Here is a 23,495-nt window from a genome sequence, read left to right on the forward strand (position 1 = left end):
TGCCGCGCTGTCTGCTGGAACACACACGGGTCCCAGTGACAGCGCGGAGATTTCCTATTGCGCGGCTCGCGCATGCGCAGTAGGGAACCGGGAAGTGAAGCCGATTCGCTTCACTTCCTGATTCCCTCACCTAGAATGGTGACTGCAGCAGCCGAGAGCCGAGCGATCGATCGGCCTTCGGCTGCCGGCATCGCTGGAACCCGGGACAGGTGAGTGTCCATTTATTAAAAGTCAGCAGCTGTAGTATTTATAGCTGCTGGCTTTTAATATATTTTTTTTTGGTGGAATCCCTCTTTAAGATGAAAGGCATTTGCACATCATGATCATAAGTTAACCCGAAACCTGCTGCAAGTGCCTTTTTATCTTGATAAAACCTCTAGATTTGCAAGTAATGCACCACTCCACCTCTGCAGCTCATCTTATCAGAGAACATTTTTGAAAAAGTTTGGGGATTCTACTGTAAAATGGAACTACACTCTCTATATCTTTATCAACATTAAATATTTTTAATCCTTATGCTGCTGGCATTGGTAAATAGATAGGATTGCATATTATGTTTGCTTCATGGTTTCTGGCCTAGGCAAAAATGATGTCTTGCATCTCATGAGTGGTCATGGACAATCTCGAGACACCCCCACTCTAAAATGTAAAAAACAAAACAAATAGTTTTACATAACGCAACAACATTCACGCATGTAGAACACCCAACTTTAGAAGTGATTTGATCTTCTAAAGCAAACATTGGCTATTATTCCAATGTTTCTGTTCTCCCTCACCCCATTGCTGAGGGAGAGGCAAACAAGGATGCTGTGCAGGTGCCTGCCTGCCTGCCATCCTCCTTGTCAACCAGTGACGTCATTGGTTGTTAGGATGCAGGTTGCTGGAAGGTTGTAATAGTGCACAGGCTTCATCCATGTGCTATACAAATTTTGGGCAATTTTAAAGCATTTTGCCAAGACATTACCGAAGAAACCTGAAGAGGCACCCTGTTTGAAAATAGCTCAGTTATTCTATGCAACAGTAACTTTCTGGAATTTTAAAGCCATATTAAACTCAATGATTTAAAACATTAAATTCAAGACATGCCATGAATGACAACTGTTGCATTTGCTTGTGCTCCCAACCCAATTGTTGAGCCATGAAATGGCTTGTGTCATAACAGATCACATGTACAGCACCTGCAGATCAATTCGAAGTTAATATGGCAGCTTCTTTGGCTGTAATGACTGAGGATTTAGTTCCACTTTAGAATAAAAGATTACAGAGGATAGTCTATACCACATGCCAGAATGGTTGTCTCTTAGGGCAGGCCCAAAGTACATAAAATAAAGTCCCAGTTTGTTTGAGGCATTTCTAGCATTAATCTTGGATGATTTAATATTGGTAGAACTGAGGGTGTGTAACAAAAAAAACAAAAAAAGGCAGAGGTATGATACCAGTGGTAAAGTTCTTTTGCATTCCCATGTTGACTGATAGCAGCCAACACTGTATGTCAACTGTTGCTGATGACTTCTGTGCTCACTGACAATCGAAAACCAAAGTGGTTCACAGTAATGTGATTACTATGTAAGATAAGACATATTGAAGTTCACTTATGAAATTAAAACCTCACCCTGCAGATGCAACTGCACCCTGAAAATGGTGGAGTCCCTCTATTTGTATTGTGCACATTTATGGAATTAAAAAAAATACTAATAAAAATTAAAACTATTTATTCTGCTATACTCAGTTATCAGAGTTTTTTAAATGTGTACCAAGTATAAGCATTATACTGTATGCCCCTAAAAAAAACAATTTAAACAAGGTAGGCAAATTTTAAGTTCAAGTGCGTTTACGTTAGCGGCAGCCCTTACTGCCCTCTGTTATTGGTTGGCTGGGAGACAATGGGGTTGATTTACTCAAGGCAAATGGTCTGTGCACTAGATCTGAGGAGAACATGCAAGGAAAATAGGTTCTGTAACAGCATTTTTGCTTGAACATAATTGGATGATAGAAATCAGCAGAGCTTTCAGATATAGCACAGCTGCACTTGCAGCACACTTGTAGTGCACAGACTATTTGCCTTTAGTAAATCAACCTCACTATGTTTTCTCCTCAGCAGCTGTTTTAAACTTTAAGAGGACATACCACTGCACCACAACTGGGGCAGTTGCATCGCAACCCTGTTCATGTGACGGGAATATTTCTTGCCATGGCATGTGTACAGCCCAGTGAAGCTGCATGTTCTTCTTTGGGTTGGTGGTAAAACTGTGTTACAACTGCCTGGAGAGAACAAGAATTAGGCCTTATAGTCAGATTAACAACCAAATTAACCTGAACATTAGTCATTGATGACCTAGCCACAAAATGATTAACTTTTCACTTCCTAAACCTCTCAACCCCGCTACATGCTCTTTAATTTAAATTTAGTAAATAGAAATGTTAGACTTGTGATCAGCTTCCACTTGTAATGGCTGTATCAGGTGAATGGACCTGGGAACTGAAGTGTGCGGATGTTACTACCAGAGACCGTGAAAGAAACAAAACCCGGTGACTGACTTGGCCTGATGGCATCCATTCATAATTCAAGTATTTGCTTTTTTTTAAATCTCTTCAAAACATCCTCCGTAGGTTACATAAATGAAAAGCTTTTTTTTATCCTTGTGTCTACAGCCCAAAGAATCTGCTTTGTTCTGTGGTTGGTTAATCTTAATTTGGCTGTTAGAACATGAATACTGTGTTAATGTCAAATTAACTACAAAATATCCTTAGTTCCTATGAAACCTTATAACATTTTAATAACAATGCACAATTGTACTTTGATCATAGTGCTTTGTGATTACATTAAACTTTGCGTCATCTTCTGTATTGCAGATGACCAGCACTGAAGATCTTTGCAAACACGAGGATTCTGAAAAGACTGACTCAAAGCTGAAAAACAGGAAGACGTCAACAGTTTTTAAGGGACCTTTACTACACATTAGGTATGACAGAAGATCAGAGCCTAGAGAGTTTATAGTTTACTCTCCTAAAATTTGATCTTTGGGGACTGCAAAACAAATTTCTTAAACTGCTGACATCAAGCCTGTTCAGTCTTCAAAAAAGTGTTTTCTGGCTTTTGCTGATGTGACTCCTTTGTGCACCAAAGTCACATCTCGCTGTTGTTGTTTTCATCTGTTTCCCTCTCAAGTAAAACTCCCAAAGGGTTCACACTGTTTAATTTTTTTTTTTTTTGTCCTCGCAAAACGCAAAGTTCTGTAATAAACTATTATGCAACATCTGTCATTTCTCATAAAAAAAAGTATGTTTTTTCTATAAATATCACATTAATGAGTTGTTTATTTGTTAGTCCTGCAGAAGAATTGCATTTTGGAACCAAGGAAAGCGGAGAAAGAAAATGTACTATCATTCTCAACAATGTGACCAAAAATACAGTGGCTTTTAAGGTAAAACAAAAGATGCTATTACTTTTGTATATCTATTAATATTTTTTATATATATATATATATATATATATATGTGTGTGTGTGTGTGTATGTGTGTAATATTTGTATTGTTAAGTGATCAAACCACCCCTTTGTGCAGGTGCATTCAATGTATTATGGAACCTGGGGGTTAATGGAGAGCCAGATTTTTGCTGACCTGTTGCCTTCAGTGTTACTGCCCTGGAACAAGTATGCAGATCTATAGTTCTAACAGGTCACAAATCCAGTTACTATTTGATACACAAGCCTTTACAAAAAGAAAAATCTTCTATATTCTCCATATTATCCTTCATTCAAAGGAAGTTCTGTGAATCCAGAAAGCAGTGGGCAGGACCAGGTGCTGGTTGATGAGCTACAGGTTTGTGAATCGGCAGTGACAAGATGGATAGCCATGGCCCCTTTTAATATCTTTCCTTCCCAATCATATTTCAAGCAGGTACAGCCTACCTGAGGGTCAGAATGCTGTTCTGAATTTGAGCAGTGCAGCATTGTAACCCCAGCACAGGAGCATCCATGAGCTGGCATTTACTGGAATAATTAACTGGTATTTGCAAGATCCTGAAGAGGGCCTAGGAGAAAACTAAGTGCTATGACAAATATTTATAGCTCTGATTTAACTTGCTACGTGCTTGTTAGGGGTCAGTGACAGTACTGAAGCCAGAGAAAGTTAGACAACCTAGTTTTTCTGGGCCTAGACCAGCAATGGTAGTACCCCATATTTCTCTGTTACAGTTTTCCTTTAATCATAATCTTCTGCTTGAGCAGGGAGCCCTCTGAACTTGGGGACATGTTTTTAGAATTCCTTTATCTCACAAACCAATTAGAATACATCTGTTGATTTTAGTGTTTTAACAGTGAAAGTCCAGCCAATATATCGGTACACAGCAGGATCTAAAGAAAATGAGTCATAGGGTTCAAATCCAAACTAATCAGACCCCCTTACATGTTTCAGCTTAACAGCTTATTGTTGTAGTATTTTAACCCCTTCAATAAAACTGTATCTTCCATTTATGAAAGTAGGAAGTAAAATGGAGTTGATTAACATGCATAAAAAGTTCCTAAAACTGACCATAGATGGAGCGAATTTCTTTTCTGCAACCATTGGCATAGATGGAGCGAATTTCTTTCCTGCAACCATCTGTTGCAGAAAAGAAATTAGCTTGATTGCCCTGTCAACACAGTGTTGACAGGGGAATCCCTCCTGCCGAGCCATTGTATTTTCCGGGTGGGGAAAGCCGTCGCCGCTATACCATCCGTTAGCGACCATCGCTTATAAAAATCCAGCAGGCTGGTGGTACTCAAGTTGATCAATCAAGCCTGCCCATACATGGTTCGAATATCGGCCAATTCCTGCTGAACCAGCTGAGATTCAAACAGTCTAATAGCTTGCCTAAGACTTGCCATTGCTGAATCTTACTTTTGGATGATGTGAGCTGTTATGAAGCTCAGCTGGCAGTTCATACCAGGTTACTGTAATTTCAGTGGACATTATTGTATGTGCCTATGGTAAGTTGATTGGCTGCATTCGTACCCATTAATTATGTTTTTTCACGTTTTTTGTGCATGAAAATTAATTCCTATAGAAAGCGCAGCAAGGTGAAGTAAAAATTTCACACAACTCATTTTGAAAAATGGGGATACATCAGAGTAAATCATGAAAAGAAGCTGGAGAAAACCACTTAAATTATATGTTTATGCTATCGCAAGCCCCTCCTTTTAAATGCTGTTACCCCATTGATTCCCATTGTCTTTATACATTTTGATATAAATCACAATTTGAATTCCTTTTTCACTTCTATTTCTATAAGTGACCATAAAACTGTAGTTCCTCTCTGCATTTGGTAGGCAGACAACTGGGCTGCTGTAGGCATTGTCTGAGAGAGAGAGCACGAGTTCTCTCCCACCACATTAAGCAGAGGTGACAGCTTTGCAGTCATGTGACCATTTATAAAAAAATAAGGGGAAAAGGTATTTACTTTTCAATTTATGTTAACATGTATGCTTAAGGTAGGTAGTTTGGTTTTTGAAACATTTTCTAAATCTAAAGTCCGTCTGATTTTTCAACAGCAAAGGCCTGATGAAGCCCACACGCGGTCGAATTGTCCGACAAATTCGTTTCGTCGGACCTTTGCTGTCAAAGTCCGGCCGTGTGTACACGGTATTACACATTTTAATATTAAAAGTCTTCTTTAAAAACATACTTCCACATTTCCAACAAAATAAGCCCTACAATGTGACAAGGTTTAAGTTGCCTTGTGGATACATCAAAGTTAAGAATGGAGAAAGGCGCCTAAATACCACAGAAAAAAGTGCATTCCAGTGAGGTTTGGAGTTTAAAAATATATGCCTAGCAAAAATTGAAGGACAAACTTCTAAACCTTCACAATGGGATCATGGCAAACAAAAAAAAATGACAAATGGTCTTACCTTTCCCTTACCTTTACGAAATCAGACTTTACGTATACTTTGTGGCTTGTAAGGTTAAACGTTTTAAGTCTTCCATAAAAAACGCAAAGGAACATATATCGCCAAGATGGATAACTGGATAACCTCAAGGAATCAGATTTTCACTGTTTTCTGCTAATATCACAGTCTATCCATTCCATCCAATTTTCAACCACCTTCCATATTCGGATATTACCTTATTATTTATAAGTAAAGAAAAAAAATATTTTTTCTGGTGTCTTCTAACATCTGTTCACAGTGGGTTGAGCACTCTAATACTAGTATTAATCTGTGTATTATATTATAATTTTAATGGTTGGTGTGTGCACCTTTTATGTCCATTTCTTCTTTTCTTAAAATATTGTAAACGCTATCATAAGGGGAGCTCTTTTTTTCTCTAATAATATTTTTGTATTGATATCTGTGTTTATCTGGAATAATACCTGTGGAATTTAATATTTGCGTTGCTTTTAGGTGAGGACAACTGCCCCAGACAAATACAGAGTGAAACCCAGTAATAGCAGCTGTGAGCCCGGATCCACTGTGGATATTGTGGTTTCCCTTCATGCAGGTAATTGTTCTACACAATAGTGTCCTGACTTTTTTGTGAGGGGAAGAACAAACAATAAAACGTTAATTATAACATTTAGACCCCTTTAACATGGGCATTCTGACCGCCTGTCGGTTTTTCAGACAGATATGATTGGAAGGTTCATGGAGCCCAATCTACAGGCAGGTGTAAACTGACTTGTGTCCCTTTACATCCCCCTACATCCAGATCAAGCCAGTTCCAAGAAAAAAAAATGGAAAAAGGCCTACATCCTTTTCCATTTTGGTGGACCAGATCAGAGGTAGCCTTATGTAAATGGATGGTGGAGTCTGTTTACACCTGGTCACCCATAGAGCTGACAGGGGCACGGCTGTGTCCACACTGCATAAAATTAAAGGGCAAAGATGTATCCTCCGATCAGCAGGGGAACTGCTCACGGCTGACTGCTTATGTGGAAGGGGCCTCTCGGGGGTCAATATTATGTGTTTTAAAGTTCACATATAGAGGTGTCATTTTTATTGCAGAATATTTGATTTATATTATCAAAATTATTTAAAATATCCAAACTTGCAAAATGTAAAAAACAATTGCATGCATATTATCTTAAGAACTGTTCAAACCTTAGGGGAGCACTAACAGCTTATTGTGTTTAACTTTGACCTACATGTAATCTCATTTTAGAGGCCTCATTGTCCAGAATTGGCACACTGATCTCCAGGGTTTAGAACTTATTTATAAGATTGAGTAATTTCCCTGTTAACAGAGAGCGTAGGCGCGGCTGTTTAGTACATTTAAGTTAATAGGGGTACTTTAAGGTTCTTGCTCTTAAAGTTAAAAGTTTGTCATCTGATGCATTTTTTATTATTCATATTATCATCACAATGTCCCTAGACTTTATCTTACAGATACATTTTAGCAAGTAGAATCATATAGTGCAGTTTATACTATTTATGTTATTGATTGATACCACTGAGCATTTGCATACATGAGCTATTTTTAATACTCCAAAAAAGGATTCAATATGCTTATATATTATTTAATAAGCTTTCTCTAATTAGCTTAGTAGTTTCTGTTATATAGTGTTGCATTGCTGTGTGCGTATATATGTATGTTTGTGTGTGTGTGTGTGTGTGTGTGTATATATATATATATATATATATATATATATATATATATATATATATACATAATGTGTGTGTAATAAATCATAAAATATATATACATATATATTGTGTTAAATAAAAAAAATACATATATATTTATTATTTATTATCTCAAAAGTTCGGGTAACTGGTCGACCATTTTAGGCAGCCAGGATAAACCTTTATTTTTTTACCAATATTCATCCCATGCACAAGTATCAAGAGACCAGCAGGACAAATTTGCAGCTTTCTTAGCTCAATTCTTGTGTAATGTTTTCCAACACATTTGTGAAAAAATTATACATACGTAAACCATTGGATTACATTTTATTGTGGCAACATAGTGTTAACACAGATAACGCTCCTTGTTTTTATAGAAAATTGGAAAATGTAGCCTTTTTAAGACACTGAAAATGTTTTATGTTGTACAAAGTTTTAGTTACATTGTTCTCATCTTCTAAGTTTGATAACGTAGGGAAGGCTCAGGACCTTGTCATGACAGACTGGGCTTCTGATGGATTACACTGCACATACAAAGAGAATCCTTTCACTTAGAAGAACTGTGCTCTACATCCATAATGAAGTGCCATAAATATGCAAAGAAAATGTATTCCGCTTGTAATCTCCACACTTTCTACTTCCTAATGAATTGTTTGGTTCCATGTGTTTTTTTTTTTCCATGTCCTTTCAAAGCCTCCACAGCATCACTGCAAGATCGCTTTTTAGTGATGGCTGCAGAAATGGAGCAGTCATCTGGTACAGGAGCACAGGAATTGGCCCAGTTCTGGAAGGAATTACCCAGAAATAAGATCATGGAACACAGGTAATGTTTGTGTAGAAGGTTTCAGCCATTTTGTTAGGGAAATTAGCATGCAGCCTAAAGAACAACATATTAATCAGCTTTGTTTAGCAAAATGGCTTGGTTACTTATTAACACTTCTGTATCTCAGATTTTCTTAGCCCTGGACGAAAACTACTGAATAGATTTTGCAAACTATAAATCCTGACTTGGATCAAGCAAATGTCATGAAATCTCACTGTTTTAGATGTGAAATGTCACTTCTCTAATTGCTGCAGATATTCATTTGTGTTTTTTTATATATATATATATATATATATATATATATATATATATATATATATATATATATATATATATATATATATATATATATATATATATATATTAGAAAAACCCAAAGGTCCTTGTATGGAAACCATAACCACACTCCACCTGCTTCAATAATACAGGGCTTGGTGTTACCAGCCTTGAGCATTTGCATGCTTAGGCCTGTAAGCAACTTCTGGCTTTTAGCTTATTGCTTTTGGATAGAAAGTTTTGTGTTTTCTGCAACACTTATGGGAGGGGGGCAGGTATCAAAATGAAGTTATGCTGTGGCACCTTTTACCTCCTTAAAGTGGACTTCATGCAAAAACTAAAATCCCTGCATCTATAGCCACCAACATTCTAACACTAACCTCTCTAGCCCTGAAAAGAAGAAAATCTGTATACAGTTGTGCTCATAAACTTACATACCCTGGCAGAATTTATGATTTCTTGGCCATTTTCAGAGAATATGAATTATAACACACAAACATTTCTTTCACTCAAGGTTAGTGTTTGGCTGAAACCATTTATTATCATTCAACTGTGTTTTTTTTTTGTTTTTGTTTTTTAAATCATAATGGCAACGGAAACCACCCAAATGATCCCGATCAAAAGTTTACATGCCCTGGGGATTATGACCTGATAACATGCACACAAGTTGACATAAAGGGGTTTGAATGACTATTAAAGGTAACCATCCTCACCTGTGATTGTTTTGCTTGTAATTAGTGTGTGTGTATAAAAGGCCAATGCGTTTCTGGACCTCCTAACAGACCTTTGCATCTTTTATCCAGTGCTGCACTGACGATTGAGTCATAGGGAAAGTAAAAGAATTGTCAAAGTATCTGCGGGAAAAGGCAGTTGAACTGTATAAAACAGGAAAGGGGTATAAAAAGACATCCATGAAACTTTCAGCCAGGAAAATTGTTTGGGAAAAGAAAAACCCGCAAATAACTTCATATGTAATACAGGACTCTGAAAACATATGGTGTGGCTGTTTCAAGATGCACAATAAGGAGGCACTTGAATAAAGATGGGCTGCATGGTTGAGTAACCAGAAGAAAGCCATTACTACCCAAATGCCACAAAGTATCCCTCTTAAAATGCGCCAAACAGCACAGAAACAGGCCTCAAACCTTCTGGCACAAAGTCATTTGAAGTGATGAGACCAAAATTGAGCTTTTTGGCCACAACCATAAATGCTACATTTGGAGAGGAGTCAACAAGGCCTATGATGAAAGGTATGGAGGTGGATCTCTGATGTTTTGGGGATGTGGGAGCTACAAAGGCACAGGAAATTGGTCACAATTGTTTGCAAGATGAATGCAGAATGTTATCAAAAAATACTAGAGAAACATTTGCATTCATCAGCCAGGAAGCTGTGCATAGGACGTACTTGGACATTCCAACATGACGATGATCCAAAACACAAGGCCAGGTTGACCCGTCACTGGCTACAGCAGAATAAAGTGAAGGTTCTGGAGTGGCCATCTCAATCTCCTGACCTAAATATCATTGAGCCACTCTGGGGAGATCTCAGATCTGCAGTTCATGCAAGACAGCCCAAGCATTTACAGGAACTGGAGTTTTTTTTTCCAAGAGGAATTGGCAGCTTTACCATCTGAGAAGATAAACAGCCTCATCCACAAATGCCACAAAAGCCTTCAATTGTCATTGATGTTAATTTATGTTAAAGGGGCAATACACAGTATTAACTGCGGTATGTAAACTTTTGGTGGGGGTCATTTGGGTAGTTTCTGTTGCCATTATGATTTAAAAAGCGTAAACACAGTTGATTGATAATAAATGGCTTCAGCCAAACGCTAACCATGAGCGAAAGAAAAGTTTTTGTGTCATCCTTCATATTCTCTGAAATTCTGTCAGGGTATCTAATCTTATGAGCACAACTGTTGTACGTACCTTTTCTGCGGGAGATATGACCCGATCTCCAGTGACGAAAGCTCTGCTGAGTACATACCTGAAAACAGCTGGGAAGTGACGTCCCCATACAGTTACTATGGGGCTTCCGTTGATGGATGTGTCCTCTGCACCCACCCACACAGCGAAGCCGCAGCTTATAGCTCAGCGTGGGATCAGAGCTTCCGCCACTGGAGATCGGATCGGAACGCCTGTAGAAAAGGTATGTATACTGAGTTTTTTTTTTTTTTTTTCAGGGATAGAGAGGTTAGTGTTAGAATTTTGGTGTCTATAGATGCAGGGTTTTTAACTTTTGCATGGATTCCCACTTTAAGTGTAGCAATAAAGTATTTTCCCTTCATGCAGTACGGGTTTACATTGTAGCTATAGGCCAGATGTTAGAATGTCTCAAATGGAACTTGTGGCTTATATTAAAAAAAATAAAAAAATAAAAATAAACTGATGAAAGATTGCTGTATTTAGAGACCACCTTAGTGTTTTGATTTTCTGAATTTGAAGTATGTGATCATTTTGGATGGAAGTGCTGCTTGGCTCTTATAAAGTATCACTATTCAAAATAATTCAACAGTAGGGCACATATCAGCATTGCCAAAAAAACAATGTTATTGTTTGGTCAAAAAGCATCTCTTTCTTGCTACTAATTAAAAGTTGCCCTGTATTTCCCTCATGTCACCCACAGTCTATGCAAAGATTGCATGGTCTTTGGATACCAAATCCATATGTGTGTTTAATGATCATGCAGCGATAATTTACTATGTATAACTACTACCAAACAAGATTTTGCTGGTTATGATTACCACATTCTACGTTTGCATGTGGTTATTAAGTTTAGCAGTATAATCACTAATTCCTACCTTATGAAGTGCCCTAATCATTGAGGTTACACATTCCTTTGGAAAATGCCACTCTGAGCTCGTGTGTAGAGCTTTCAGTACCAAAACAAAATAAGCTATTTTGAAGGGTATGTAAAAGAGAGTAGATATCCTTCAGACATAAAACGTTCAAACTAAATTGTTATGTAGTGTTGCAGTTAAAGCAACTTTAACTGCTGCAAAGACTCTTTGAGGCAGATTTGGGGCAGATTTACTTAGAGTTGAGAATCTTCATTCAATAAATCGTGAGATAAATTACTTTGGATGTGATTGGCTTATCACAAGTCCCACTGTGCTCATGCAAATGCGGCCACAGGGAAAACCACATGGATGTAAACCTAGCTGAACATTAAGTGGCATCGGCCAGTCCAATAGAAACAGCCGACCCGTATATATGGCAGCTGATCCGACATAAGCCAGGCATTTGCTCAGCGTCTGTCAAAAGGACATGACCATAAATGGTCTGCTGCCCGGTGTGTTCTGGCAGGGGTGGGGAGAGCAGGCGTCCCCCTGTCAGAACACAATAGCTCAGTGGGGAAGATCGCTGTACTAACATCTGATTGTTAGTATAGTGGCTCCTCCCAAGCTCTTCAGTTTTTTTGTTTTGCCCACTGGGTTGGAAAAAAACAAATAGTGTGTACTAGGCTTAAAGGGCTGCAGAGTATCAGTTGTATTCTATTAGACATTCCTTATTATTAAGATAAAAAGAAGTGCAGAAAGCAAAGCTTGTTTATGCAGTGTGGTTGCACCTATGTATGTATAGAATTACAAGCTATACTTAAAAACATGGTTTTCAAAAACATTACCACACTGTTGACATAAAAAAAATAAAGATTATAGGTCCACTGTGAGTTTACTAAACAGACCTCGCCAATGCGCAACCCAGAAAATTAAGTAAATTCAGTAAATCTGGGTAATTGCATGAAATAGTAATTTATCATTGGAAGCAAGTTGTGGAAGTGTTGTGTGGGTTAAAAAGGTGCCTGGCAACCGCAACAGAAGAGTGTATTGTTGTGCAGTAATTACTTTGGCGTTTGGAGTGTATGAATGCACAAGGTTCAAAAAGTGCACAGAATTCTGAAGTTTAATGAGCCAGCAACTTTGCCGCCAAATGCTAATTAATTAATTTCTAACTCTGAATTGGTTCCATTTTGTGTTAATGAATACAGTAGCAAGATGGAGTAGCAGCACTATTAGATGTTAGCGTGTGTTGTCAGGTTAATGAATATTCCTTGACAAGTGCAAAGCCTGTCTGAAGTACAATTGTTTGTGATGCTGTTCATGGAGGGTTTAATAACGCCAGGGCTACTAGGACTACTCAATAAAGAGGATTTGAAACGTTTTTATGGACATGAAGTGTATACTGTCAGCAATAATTTAACTTGTCCCTAGACATTAAAGGAGAAGTACAGCCAAAGCTTGTTTGACTGTGCTTCTCCTGTGGATCACAGGTGTACAGTTCATTGTGCACTCCTGTGACCCAGTTTCAGCAGAGAGCAGGCCGAGGGCAGCCCATTGGCTGATGTCACAGAGCAGGTCCAGGCTTTGTGACAAAGAAATTGGGATCCACCCACATGCCTGAACCGTCACCCGGCTCAGCGTCTCAGTGAGCCGCTCCCACCCCCTCGACAGCACGACGCTCCAGTGAACAGAGAAGACAATGGTGACTGACAGTCACCAGCTCTCTGCTCACAGGGCCTGAAAACTGAGCAATCGGCTGTTTTTGATCGCTCAGTTCTTGGTCTTAGAGCCGGAGGGGGGACAGATGCAGCATCGGACCAATGCTGCATCCACCTACATAAGTATGATTCTGAAAAAACAAACAAACATACCTCTCTTTTAATGTTGTTTAGATTTAGTTGTAATTTTTAATTACAAATATATTGACCATTCACACAAAAAATTGGTAAAAAAAAAACTTCAAAAGGTTTAGCTAACTGCAGGGGTCTTACAAGACACTAGCACCCAGGATTTCTATGGCTTGCCGAGTTTCCTCTGCATTAACTGTTAGCATCATGCCAAGTATGAGCTTGGAAAGAAACCTAATTCAGTCTTAACTGAACTTTGGTTCTGCAATGTTTGTCCTGTGCACATTATGCTTTTTAAACATCATGCCACTAATCAGTTTTTTGAATGTGCATATATTAAGCAATTTAAATACATTGATTATTAATTTTACCCATCCTGTCCTATGTATGAAATTAGTTATGATTCTTTCGGAAAAAAGAATTGTTCAGAAAAACATATATAGTAGAACCACATGTTTAACCCTTTAAAATCGCTAATGGCTCAGTTCCCAGGGAGTGCAGAAAGCAAGAGACCAAAGAGAGAGAAGACACAAAGTGTTAGAACAGATGCGACGAGGGAGCAAAAAACCACCTGCCTACTTTTTTCTCATAATATTATTTAAGCTCCACAACAGTCTAGGTGCTCGAGTCTTTTGGGATCATAGCAACTCCCCTCGCGACTTGAAAAGAGGGTGATTTCAGAAATTAAATATTGTGACAAAAAATGTTTTAGGCAGAATTGTTTTTAAAATCCTAGCATTCGTTATACCTACCTATCTCTGGGTTCATTTCATTTAAAATTTTCCAGCAGCTGTAATAAGAAAGAACAGGGGTAGAATTAAAGGGCTACAGTTAAGTAAACATAGTAGTCTATATAGGAAATAACAGAAGGATAGATAGGCCAGACAGTAAAGATTAGCGAGGAACGCTTTAATCTGCAATTATAACTTCTGGTTTTATTTATTTTTGGTTCTTGGTGTTTGAACCAGTGCAGTCTGTTAAAGGTTAAGTTCACCTTTGGAACATGTTAGATGTTCCTGCATCTGCAACTTCTCCCCTCATCCTTGTGACAGCTGGCTGGGGATCCTCTCCCCACACCCGCTGTCATAATTTAAAAACAGTGGCTCCACCCACACAGCCGCATCATTAATTTACAGTTTCCTGTGAATGAATGCCTACCAGTATCATCCGACTGGTGGCTTGTAGTTATCAGTGAGCTGAGAGGATGCTGGTGAGCACTCTCCTAGTCCATTAATCTTTCTGGTCCAAGGTAACTGCCTGCATGTTCAAGGTATGAGCAGACCGCTATCCTGAGAGTCTGCAGTAGCCTGAGGTTGCACCCACGACCTGCTGATCACAGGTGCAATGCTCTGCAGGCTCCTTAGAGAAAAAACAATAAATGCACATTTCTCTTTCGTTCATTGATGGACACAGCACCTTTAATCTTGACCTTAGGTTTATATCGCCACCTTCAGGAGAGGACTAGGCAGAACATGTAAAAACAGCAAAACTGCACAGTACCGCCCAGTGGGCGGTCCTACTGGCTATAACTCCTCACTCTGCTTCCAGCAACTCGGTTTTTTCTGCCTAGTATAGGAGAGGGACCTGGCTCCCTGTGGGGACCATTGGTCCTTGTAATTTTTAATTTTTTGGGCTTTTTGATTCCTGTAATCTACAATCAACAGCCGGGATGGGCGACAGGCTGGATAATATAGATCCTAGTAGTCTCCCCAGCCTGGCTATCGTGCGTGTGCAGACCTTAGCTACGCGCTGCTTTGGCCACGACATGCACCGTCTGATTTAGGGGCGGCCGGCAAGCTATAGGCTCCGAGGCACAGATATGACCAGGCTACTGATGTCCGTGTCACAGTGTGCCATGGCGATGGGTTTGTCCGTGGAATGCGTCCAGTAGTCCCTGCAGGAGGGGTAAGTATGATTCCACCTGTCTGCAGGATGGAGCAGCCGGGCATTCCCTGGGAGGTCGACTAGGTAGTCTCTCCCTCTCTCTTCTCTCCCTGTCCCTTTCCCTCTTCCCCATGCTGATGGGCCGCTGTATGACTGGGCATAGAGGGTGCGGTGACAGGGGCAGCAAGCTATATGCTCCGGGGCACACATATGACCAGGCTACTGCTGTCCGTGTCACAGTGTGCCATGGCCAACAGCCACCCTGTACTGCTCAGGTGATGGGTCTGTCCGTGGAATGTGTCCAGCAGTCCCCGCAGGATGGGTAAGTATGGTTCCACCTGTGTGGGCAGCTGGGCATTCCCTGGGAGGTCGAGTAGGGGGTCTCTCCCTTTCCCTCCTCCCCATGCTGATGGGCCGCTGTGTGACTGGGAATAGGTGGTACGGTGCACGTACCTGGCCGGGGGGCTCTGGGTCCTGGCAACTGACCCCGTTTTTTTGGGGTTCTGTGTGTTGCCATGTGGGGAATGGCCCTCCGCGCGAACCGCTGCCTGTTTCCTGTAGCTGCGGCCTGTTTCCTGTAGCTGCGGCCTGTTTCCTGTAGCTGCGGCCTGTTTCCTGTAGCTGCGGCCTGTTTCCTGTAGCTGCGGCCTGTTTCCTGTAGCTGCGGCCTGTTTCCTGTAGCTGCGGCCTGTTTCCTGTAGCTGCGGCCTGTTTCCGGTAGCTGCGGCCTGTTTCCGGTAGCTGCGGCCTGTTTCCGGTAGCTGCGGCCTGTTTCCTGTAGCCGCGCGGTCATTTTTCCGACTCTCAGATGTTTTTTGCTGAGGCGGGAATTTTATAGTAGCCTCAGTTTTGTTTTACTCTAGCACTGGGTGACTGGTTCAGTCTGGAACAGTGTGAAATGGACAATGAACACCTTGTGGCTGGTACAGGGGAGAGCGGATGGCAGCAGCACAGCTCAGTACCTGGGTCAGGGTGGTGAGTCCTGCGGGGGCCCCCTCAGTCTGTGGCAGCTAGGAGGGTGGGCATTTTGTGTGGCTTGCCTTAGGTCCCTAGTGGTGACAGGCAAGAGCGTGTCAGCATGGTGTCAGAAGCTGGCACTTCTTCCCCAGACATTCCTGTTATTGCAACTGGTTCCCCTGCACCTGCGGTGCCTATGGACGGCGATCCTGGAGTCCTTTGTTGCCAGGGTGGAATCGACGTGCGAGCGTAAGGGGGTAAAAAAACACCCCCTTACCCCACCGTCTTCTGGGGAAAGCTCTGATTCAGACTGGGGTCCCACTGTGGCAGGCAGCCCCTGTTCTGATGTTTCAGAGGATGTGGACCAAGACCGTTCGAACAGTGAGGATGACTCCGTGTCCGGGTCAGCGCAGGAGAAGGCGCTAGTAGGAACATTTATCACAGCGGTGCGGGATACCCTAAAGATAGAGGATACGGCGGGGGGCATCTGCAGAGGTCCACAAGCCGGCCCTCACTGCTAAGGTGTTTACCTAACTTATTTTGATACGTTTATTTACAAGGAGTGGGGAAGCCCGCAGTGGACGTTTTCATTCCCGAGACGGATGGCAGTGCGTTACCCCTTTGAGGAGAGTTTCCTGAAAAAAATGGACATCTCTGGTCGTTGACCCCCCGGTATCCAGGTTGAATAAGGTAACCACTTTTCCGGGGGAAGGGACCCCTGCTTTCAAGGACCCAGTCAACAGAAGATCCGAGGCAGTTACTCGGTCCATGTTTACGGTGGTGGGGTCAGCATTGCAGCTAGTGTTAGCCATGGCCCTGGTGTTACAGACTCTTACTGAATTCGCTAAGTTGTTGCACTGCGAGTTAGAGAAGCAACAGGTTTCACCGGTCTACAGGGAACTGTCAGACCAGTTGATGCAGGGCCTGAAGTATGTCTGTGATGCGGCCTTAGATATGGCCCCCTTGCTTTCTAGAGCCTCAGTATCGCCTGTGGTGCTATGTCCCCTGATTTGGCTAAAATACTGGTCTGCGGACCAGGCATCTAAGAAAGCACTGGCGCATTTTCCCTTCCAGGGGAGAGGCTTTTTGGAGCCTCGCTGGATGACATCATTAAGAATGTTACTGGAGGAAAGAGTACTTTGCTCCCACAGTCTAGGAAGGGTAAGGAGCCCTCCTTTTCTGCTCAAGCGTATTTTTCGTCCGCCTGGGTCAGCAGATAAGCGTTCCCAGTCCGAGAAGGTGCCAGCTGAGGGACAAAATCGCCCCTGGTTTCACAAGCCTGGTTTCACGAGCAAATCTGTTACCGCATGAAGGTTTGCCGCCGCCCAACTCTCGCGGGGGGTCGACTTTGGGAGTTTGCAGCCCGGTGGCCCTCCCTCCTTTCCAACCAGTGGGTCTGTAAACTGGTTTTATCAGGCTACAAGATAGTTTCTTTCTTGTCCGCCAAACAGATTTTTTTTTTCCCTGCAACCTTCATCTTCTTCTGGCTCATCGGGAGGCCCTGTTCGGGGCTGTACAGGACCTGCTGCTGCGCGGGGTGATAGTACCTATGTCCCGACACCGGAAAGGTTTCAAGGATTCTACTCCAATCTGCTTGTAGTCCCAAAGAAGGAAGGGGTCCATCCGGTTCTGGATCTCAAGGCCCTCAACGGCTTTGCGAAAGTACAAAGGTTCAGGATGGAATAAGTTTGCTCCGTGGTCACTGCACCATCAGGCTGGCGTTCTTGGACATCAAGGACGCATACTTGCATGTCCCCATATGCATCAGGCATCAGAGGTTTCTACAATCGGGGATGAGCACTATCAATTTGTGGCCTAGTTACAGCGGGACACAATCGTGGGTTACCTGGACGACCTCCTTCTGAGATCAGCATCTGCCTCAGAATTAAGGGAGTATGTGACGATCACCATACAGACTCTCCGGGAGTTTGGTTGGGTGTTGAACCTCCAGAAGTCAGTGTTGGTGCCGACTCAACACCTGGAGTACCTGAGCATGATTCTGGACTCCTCAGAGGTGAGAGTTTTTCTCCCTTCAGACCAGCTGCAGACTCTTCAAGCTGCGGTGAAGTTATTGGTGTCCCACAGGTGGTCGTCGCTACGTTTTTTTGCATGCGAGTTCTGGGTCTCATGGTAGCCACTTTCGAGGCAGTACCATATGCTCAGTTCCACACTCGAGTCTTGCAGAAAGAGATCCTGTCCAACTGGGACAAACCTCCGACATCCCTGGGTTGTCAAATTCGGGTGAGCCAGCTAGTCAGGGATTCCCTTCTCTTGTGGCTGAGGTCTCCGGCCCTTGGGTCCGGGAAGTCGTTCCTTCCTCTTCATTGGATGGTGTTGGATGGTGATCACAACGGACGCCAGCCTGACCGGCTGGGGGGGGGGGGGGGGGGGGTTTGGGGCAAACAGTCGGCACAGGGTCGCCGAAAGCAAGAAAAATCCCACCCACGATCAATGTGTTAGAGCTTCGGGCGATCAGGCGGTGCTTCTCCACATGGTCACAGAGGCTGCAGGGGAGTCCAGTCAAGATCCAGTCGGACAATGCCACGACAGTGGCCTATGTCAACCATCAAGGAGGGACAAGGAGCTTGGCTGCAGCATTGGAGGTCGCTCATATCCTGCAGTGGGCAGAGCGGCGCATGCCGGCTCTGTCGGCCATGTACATTCCAGGCATAGAAAACTGGCAGGCGGACTACCTAAGTCATCAGCTGCTGCACCAGGGGGAATGGTCGTGGCTCCTTTGCCTAAGGTGGGGCACACCAGAAGTGGATCTCTTGGCTTCTCGACTCAATCGGAAAGGTACAGAGGTTTGTGGCCAGGTCAAAAGATTCCTGTGTGGACGCGTCAGATGTGTTGGTGGCTCCATGGGGGCATTATCGGCTGATTTATGCCTTTCCCCCCACTCAGACTTCTACCTCAACATCCTTGGTACGCTGACATAGAACGAATGGTGGCAGATGTTCCTTGGTGGGTGCCGATGCGAGAGGACCTTCTGTCACAAGGTCCAATACTTCATTCTGCTTTTCCGTTGCTGGTTTTAACGGCATAGCTGTTGAAAGCCAGGTGCTAAGGGACCGAGGACTGTCGGATTCGGTAATCTCAACTATGCTGAGGGCACAGAAGTCCTCTTCTCGGAAGATTTATCGTTGTATGTGGAAGGCCTACATCTCCATGTGTGAGGAGATGGGGTGGCGTCTGCGTACATATTCACTTTACAGGATCCTGCTGTTTTTGCAGCAAGTAATGGATCAAAAACTTGCATTAAGCACCATTAAGGGGCAGGTATCAGCTTTGGCTGTCTTTTTCAGCGACCCTTGGCGACTCATTAATTGGTGAGTATGTTTGTTCAGGGGGTTCGACATGTGGCCCCTCCGGTTCGAACACTGTTGCCTCTGTGGGATTTGAATCTGGTGCTCTCGGTGCTTCAGAAACCGCCATTTGAAAACATTAGGAAGATACCCTTATTGACACTCTCAGAAAGTAGTATTTCTAGTACATCTGCCAGGAGGGTTTCTGAGTTGGCAGCCTTGTCATGCAATTCTCCCTACTTGATCCTCCACAAGGATAAGGCGGTGCTGCGCATCAAAGGTTGTTTCAGCCTTTCAGGCTTTTCATTCTTTGGACGTGGTCCTGGCTCTGCGGGTGTAACCTGTCTGCTACAGCTGCTTTCCGGAGATCGGACTCGCTGTTTGTATAGGTGGCTGATCCGAAGAAGGGCCTGTCGGTCTTGTCGGCCACCATTTCTCGGTGGATCAGACAGATCGTGGGTCAGGCTTATGCCATAAGGGGGTGGGCGCCCCCCTTTCCTGTCACAGCACATTTGACCAGGGCAATCGGTGCCTCCTGGGCTTTCCGACCTCAAACGTGCATTTCCCAGGTGTGTAAGGCGGCGACCAGGTCGTCCGTTCACACTTTCACAAAATTTTACAAGGTTGATGTGAGCGCATCTTCGGATGCTTGCTTTGGCCGCAAAGTTTTGCAGGCGGCTGTTTAAGGTTGCAACTCCTCTGTTGAGGAGTTCTTGTTATGGGTGGAGATTATTTTCTTTCTGTTCCCACCCCTCTTTTCTGACACTGCTTGGGGACATCCCTAAGGTCAAGATTAAAGGTGCTGTGTCCATCAATGAACGAAAGAGAAAATAGGATTTTTGTACTCACTGTAAAATCCTTTTCTCTGAAGTTCATTGACAGACACAGCACCCACCCCTCCTATTTATATTTGTACTGCTTTTTGACAAACTGAGATTCTGGAAGCAGAATGAGGGGTTATAACCAGAGGGACCTCCCCCTTAGTGGTACTGTGCAGTTTTGCTGTTTTTACATGTTCTGCCTAGTCCTCTCCTGAAGGTGGCAATATAGCCCTAAGAGTGAATAATAAAAAAGGGGGTAATGTGGTGCTACCTAAATAAATATAAACTAAATAACTAGATATACCAAACAATAATCAACCATAAATAAAATAAGTGAACATGTGCAAAAAATTGATAAAAATACAACAAATCTCCACAGATACAATGTGCAAATAAGCAGTAGTGCAAGAAAAAGGTCAAACAGATTCCACAACCATAGGATGACCTTACTGATAAATAATAGTGCAATACTGCAATAAAGTGCAACGTGCAAACAATATATCCATCTGGTAAATATTATAAATAATGTGAAATATAGTCCCAAAGTTCAAATAATGTCCATGCAGTGCAAATGAAGTAGAAACAAGTGACACTCCACCGATGATCACACTTCAGTGCTCAAGGTGCACCCCTTGTTTCCCCCAGCCTCTCACCTCTAAGATAGGTCACAAAGGACCATAAGATGCTATGTATACAATCGGCTGCAGTCTCACATCTCCTTCAGTCCATATACTTCAGGCCGCTAAAATTGCAAGCATCATCACATAAAATAGCTCATACAAGAGAGGAAAAAGAGGGGGGGCTCCAATTTGTAGTAATCAATTAAAACGAATTATTTAAAATATCTACACTTACATTGAAATGAAGATAATCGCGGGTACACAAACCAATACTTCCGGTCTCGGCCGCGACCGGAAGTGACGACAGACACCTGGCTCCTCCCTGACGCATTGTCACATAACACGTGACTTTTTCAAACGGTCAAAGAGTCAGGTGTCCACTGATGCTTATATGCGGTCCGTTCCGCCGTCGCATTAATAGCACAGCGACGGAGCCCACATACCAAGTACAAGTGACTGTATCCAAACATACATCTTCTACATCGGCATAATAATCAATATAAAAACAATTTTACTAGCGATATATTATTTCAATTGATGATAATAATAATATTTCCTTATTTATCTAATTCACTTAGAGATAAATATAGTATAAATAAAATCAAAAATAAAAGAACTTAGAAAATAATTAGACCCATCTAGTGGGCAATTACCATAGTGGTCAAATAATCATTCTTATACACATTAGGATATCACAATAGATGAATACAAAATCTCTTCTATATCTAAAAATAAAAATAAATAAATATAAAACATCAAAAATTAAATCTATTCTCCATAATATATATGTCAGCTTAAAATATAAAAAAAAAAAAGTCCCAAATATATTAAGTAATACCAACCATCAGAAAGACTTCAAAAAATAGAATAAAAATATAAAAACCATCAAATGCTGCTAATAAAACCTAATCATTGGAAATAAAACTATTTAGATCAAACTCCACATTATGTCCTGAGGGTGCTAAAGTGCATAATTCATGAATCCAACGAGATTCAGCCTGACTAATCCTAATAATTTTATTATCACCCCTCCAGTGTGGTTTATATTAATGAATCCCACAAATAACTTGTGAGGAGGGGTCCTTTTTATGGAATTTTGCATAATGTCTTGACAAACTATGTTTGTCAAAACCTTTTATTGTTGTTTGTGGGATTGTGGAAATCTCGCATCCAATTCCTAATAGTGTACTCCCAGCCTTAAAGTGAATTTAAACCCGATTCATGAAATTTGAGCTGGACACATATATCTGCAGTGTTTTCTTATCTCTCTTCAAAGCAATATGTCCCGTAGCTTTGTCCTGCTCTGTTCGTCTGTTATCAGCCTGATAACGTTTGACAAGCTCACTAAGACGGGAGATAGAAGTGTGTGCCGGGGGAGGTTGCTATAAATGGATTAGCAGACTGCTAAACTAGTCACAGGCATGCTCTGCATGTGTGGGGAGGGGGTGTGTGCGCCTTTCCTCCAATCAGCCTCACAGTCTCTCACAGTGTATAGCAAGTATCCACACCTACAGGGAACCCAGGAAGAGAAATTTCTAATGGGACTTACATTTTCTAAACTGTATATAAAGCTGAAAACGGCAGATATACATGTAAAACTTATGTAGGGAGATTTGTTTCATCCCTGTGTATCATATGAGGCTGTTCACTTCACTGGGTATATTTGAGGGTTTACATCCACCTTAAGCTTTTACAAGCTTTTAGGAGCGTTAGCAGGCTTTAGGAGCTTGAGCGTTCCTTCATTTCATTGGCCAGAATAATCATTTATTGAATTGAATTAACACTCAAGCCCTAAACACGCCTAGCAATTAGGCACGTATGTACACATTTGGCAGAATCAAGCGTTTTTTTAGTTTTTTTTTCTTTGACAAAACTCTGCTGCTCCTGGACGCGTTGGTAGTGTTTATTTTCTTGCCTCTAAAAGCCCATTCCACTAAATGCGGCTAAAAGCCTATGTGTGAATGAACACATAGGCTAACATGCAGGGGAGTTTGGAGGCAGGAAAAAAAAAAACACCTGACGCCCCTAGAAGCAGCTGCAAAAAAGTTCAGTGTGCATGAGGCCTTAAAGTGAAATTATAAAATAACATCCAAAAAATAAGAATAATAAACACTTCCCATTAACAAGCATTCTAAGTATATATTTTGTTTTGTTGCCAGTCGTTGCAATTCGTTTTTTCTTAAGACCTAAAGGGCTTGAAAAAAAAGTGTGTGTTTGTTTTGTTTTTTTAGATTCATACTTACCTAGGTGGATGCAGCATCGGTCCCCCGCTGGCTCCAACACTGAGATCCGAATGATAGAAATCTGCCGATCACTCTGTTCTCACAGCTTCCCAAGCAGAGAGCTGGTGACTGTCAGCCACTGCTCTCTGCTCTGCCCCCTCCTTGCTCACTGGAGCACTGGTCTGTGGAGGAGGCGGAGTAGCTGGCTCAGGCTCTCAGCAGCTCGCTGCGAGGCTGAGCCGATTGTCGGTCCAGAGATCTGGGTAGATCCTGACTCTATGGTCGTGGCGCCGAGCCTGGAGCAACTCTCTGACATCAGCAGAGAGTGGACTTCAGACAGCTGTCAGCTGAAAACAGGT

General features: G+C 42.1%; 1 protein-coding gene across 2 annotated transcripts in view; it reads left to right on the forward strand.

Annotated features, from left to right (window-relative positions):
- Positions 1–23,495, forward strand: part of MOSPD2 (motile sperm domain containing 2) — a 150,337-nt gene that overhangs the window by 113,105 nt on the left and 13,737 nt on the right. For both annotated transcript variants that reach the window (XM_077480224.1, XM_077480223.1), the window contains exons 10-13: positions 2,854–2,963; positions 3,329–3,425; positions 6,384–6,480; positions 8,295–8,424. In XM_077480224.1, coding sequence (XP_077336350.1) covers positions 2,854–2,963; positions 3,329–3,425; positions 6,384–6,480; positions 8,295–8,424 — 434 coding nt within the window. The remainder of the gene's footprint in view (positions 1–2,853; positions 2,964–3,328; positions 3,426–6,383; positions 6,481–8,294; positions 8,425–23,495) is intronic.

This window comes from Lithobates pipiens, unplaced genomic scaffold (assembly GCF_037356315.1).
Source record: "Lithobates pipiens isolate NorthernLeopardFrog02 unplaced genomic scaffold, aLitPip1_a1.2 Scaffold_16, whole genome shotgun sequence".
Taxonomy (NCBI): domain Eukaryota; kingdom Metazoa; phylum Chordata; class Amphibia; order Anura; family Ranidae; genus Lithobates; species Lithobates pipiens.